We start from the raw sequence: 3,376 nt of genomic DNA on the forward strand, positions 1-3,376 counted from the left end.
TGTCAGTTTTAATCCCAGAAACCTTTTGAATGCAGATCACTAAACTACTTCTACAGCATGAGCACAACACTCTAGGAAGTGAATTAAGTCATACATTATTTCTTCATCATTACACTTAGAAATTTTGTTAAATTGTTGAAAGCAAAGAAAAAGTGTAGGACAACAGCACTGTTTACTTCGGGAGGGATGGGTAAGGGTAGATAATCCTCTCTCTAAATTGTGTATACAATGCACTTAACTCAGCATTGAGAGCATTCAGCCACTTCCCCCCTTACACCTGAAGCCAACAGACAAAAACAACTTCTCATCACTTTGAACTTTTCCTTAAATAGCTCACAATTATATTCCGAGTCTAAGTTACATTTTTTCTTTTTCCTAAATTACCACGACCAGGAACAGTACCAATATCGTGAGTGGGTGATTAAATAAATGCAGTTAGTGCCTCCCTGAAATTAGGACAAACTATGCAATTCCTGAATGGGCTCCTTCCTCAACTTCCTTCCACAAGTATTCCTCTTACTACTTCAGAGCAACTCTGGACTTGGACTTCACAGAGAAAGATATTCAACAAGTGGACTAGCTTTGACAATCTCTATGAACTATGACCAACTGTCCCAGTTTGCCCAGGACGGAGGTGTTTCAAGAGACGTGAGATATTTAACACTAAAACCAGGAAAGTCCCAGGCAAAATAGGGAGCATCTGTTCCTCTTTCTCCAAAGTGCTTTCACATTGTTTATATCCACAAATACAGTTGTGATCACTGTTTATCACTAATAATATAGATACATAACCATAAAATTCTTTGGGATGAAAAAGAAGAAAGCACTAAACACAGGTACTTCAGAGGTCATCTGAAATGTGACAATTGACATTAGAGTTAGTACATAGTGCTGCAAATTCTGTCCATGATGACGAACCATTTTAGCATCAGCTGTAACCATAATTTCCACGTATCTTGGATATGATAAAAAACGTTTCTTCCTGGAATGTAAATTGACTTCTTACATGTTTCAAAGACATACTGTTTGAAGGGTCTCCTAAAATTATTCCCTTCTTTATATTAAGATCTTCATGCATGTTGCTATGGTTGTGAAAGGGTAAAGGGGTTTTCTTTATCTGAATTTCTGAAACCTCACAAGGCTTGTGAGATTGCAGAAAATAGCTCCTCTTTAATTCCCGTCTGTATATAAGATGTGGCTTGCTGGAATCATCGCCATGCTCACTCCCGTCCGCCTTCATCAGAGGCTCTAAATGCTCCCATCAGTCCCCCGCAGAGGCTGAGGACGGCCGTGCGCACCCGCTGCGCGTTGACCCGGCCGCGGTAGAAGCAGCGGCGCAGGTCCGCGGGCGCCGCCTGGCGCCGCTCCCGCCCGGGCGCGGGGCCGCCAGGGTGCACTTCCACTTAGCCCGCGGCCAGGAAGCGGCGTCGGCGCGCAGGTGGAGCTGGAAGAGCTGCCCGTAGGCGCGGATGCGGTAGTGGGTCCTGCGCGGCGGGGGCTCCGGCGCCTCGGGGCTGCGCCTCCTGCGGCTGAAGTGGCGGCCCTGCGGGAACACTTCGCCCAGCTCGGTGACCCGCGCGGGGGTCACCACCTCGTAGGGGACCAGGGTCCGCACCAGGGCTTCTTGCCGCGGGTGGAGGCGAACTTCCCACGACCTGGTGACGACGAGCGCGAGCTGGCAGAGCAGCCCCGGGAGCCACTGGCCGCCCGCATGGCTCCACCTGGGCCCCGCCCCCTCAGCAGCCGCCTCATCGCACGCGCCCGCGGCCCCCGCTCTCTCGGCGGCGCCCGGACGCCTCCTGCGCGGGCCCCGCTCCGCGCGAGCCAGCGCCCCGCCCTGCCGCCCGGGCCGTGGGCCCCAATCTACTTTTATCAGGAGAGAATTATGAGTTTGACAATAGCATCTAAAGCCATGTATGTATAAAGAGTTATCAAACTGTTATACCCAAGGGAAGTTTAAAATTAAATTGTATTTTTTGAATTTTCAAATTATTATAATTATGATTTGATGTAACCAAAGAACAGGGTTTGCTCAACAGAAAAAACAAATTTCTAGTAAGGAGAAAAAAGTATGTCTTTATAGAGATATCTATCTGCCTATGTCACATCAAAGGAGGAAGATATATAGAGATAGGTAAGTATTTCCTTACTAGAAACTATATCATGTATATGTATCTAAGAATTCATGATCACAGTATAGCCATGAATACATATGCCAATTATTTTTTGGTGGTTATTCAATATCAAATGCAACTTTTTACCTAAAAAGTTAGCTATGCATATCAGAGGTGGTTCTGAGATTCTAGAGCACATAATCTAAATTATTGTGTGACATTTCAGGATTTGTTCCAGACTGTGATCTCCTTAAAGACAAGGATCTCTTAGTTCTAATGGGTACTCAGTTAACAAATGTGGTTCATTTTCATTTGGAAAGGAAAACATGAGGTTTAAAAGTGGAAGAGCCATGCTAGTTTCTCTGAACTTCGGAGGAAATGACAGAGAATGGATTATTTCTGTGGAAATGAAGCCCTGAAGACTAATGAGGCTTTCCTGGGTGGCAATGACAGGGATAACTTACCTCAGTGCCCCAGAGGTACATGTGTGGTTAAACTTGACAAGACTTAGTTTATCTCAGACCAATGCAGAAATGGCAGTGCCTTGTGCCAATTTTTGAAAATTAATTCTTTATTTGGAAAGAGAAAACCACATCACTTTGGCCAGTTACTGGAAGAGGCAGGAGGGCTACATGGAGCTGCTCCCCTGTCTGATCTCAGGGACCTCCAACACACATCTCTCCAAAATACCCAGCTTCCTGCCGAGGATAATTATGGCTGGCATATTCAGAGAAAACTTCAGGTAGAAATGTACATCCTCCAGGGAAGGAAAATCACAAGTTATCAGCATGATTACTGCTAGTTTCTAACATAACTACAAGCTACTATAGACACTGAGCAAGGACTCTCTACAGACTGTAAATGATACAACTTGAAAATACACATTTGTTTGTGATTTGATCATAAGTCTCAAAAGAGATTATGTGTTCCTTCTTAGCCTCTTTCTACCAAGAGAAGTAAAAAGTTGGCCTTAACGTAAGACCTTCTATGAGAATTCGCTTATTAGAGACAGTACAATGATGGATTTTTAGATGTATTAAGTTGTGAAAGGATTTATGCTATTTTTGCTTGCCCAGCATCCATGCCCCCTCTGCTGGAAAAAGCACCCCGTTTTTCCCTTGGGGAACTAGATTCCCCATTCTCTGGCCCAGTGTCCAGATGGGGCTCTAGGTGACCCCCAGTTTCCCAGGATATCAAGTTTGTTTTATGAGAAGGCACCTAAGTGTGCCAAAGTGAGTTCTTTGGGTTTTAAGGTGAACTTC

At 45.0% G+C, this 3,376-nt stretch overlaps 1 protein-coding gene across 1 annotated transcript; it reads right to left on the bottom strand.

Moving 5' to 3' along the window:
* Positions 1-357: 357 nt before the first annotated feature.
* Positions 358-2,599, bottom strand: LOC118972187 (uncharacterized). The gene is made up of 2 exons (XM_073222032.1): positions 2,579-2,599; positions 358-1,936 (listed from the first exon to the last, which is right to left on the bottom strand). The coding sequence occupies exons 1-2, from the start codon at positions 2,597-2,599 to the stop codon at positions 1,262-1,264; spliced, it is 696 nt and encodes a 231-aa protein (XP_073078133.1). The 3' UTR covers positions 358-1,261.
* Between the last annotated feature and the right edge of the window lie 777 nt (positions 2,600-3,376).

This window comes from Manis javanica, chromosome 14, assembly GCF_040802235.1.
Source record: "Manis javanica isolate MJ-LG chromosome 14, MJ_LKY, whole genome shotgun sequence".
NCBI classification, from domain to species: Eukaryota; Metazoa; Chordata; class Mammalia; order Pholidota; family Manidae; genus Manis; species Manis javanica.

What these genes read in the sequence shown, in the direction of transcription:
- LOC118972187 (XM_073222032.1), bottom strand. Translation starts at nt 2,599, where the DNA reads ATGTACCTCTGGGGCACTGAG. An exon ending in TGTACCTCTGGGGCACTGAG is followed by an intron (nt 1,937 to 2,578) that starts GTAAGTTATCCC and finishes TGGGTATAACAG; the next exon opens with TTTGATAACTCTTTATACAT.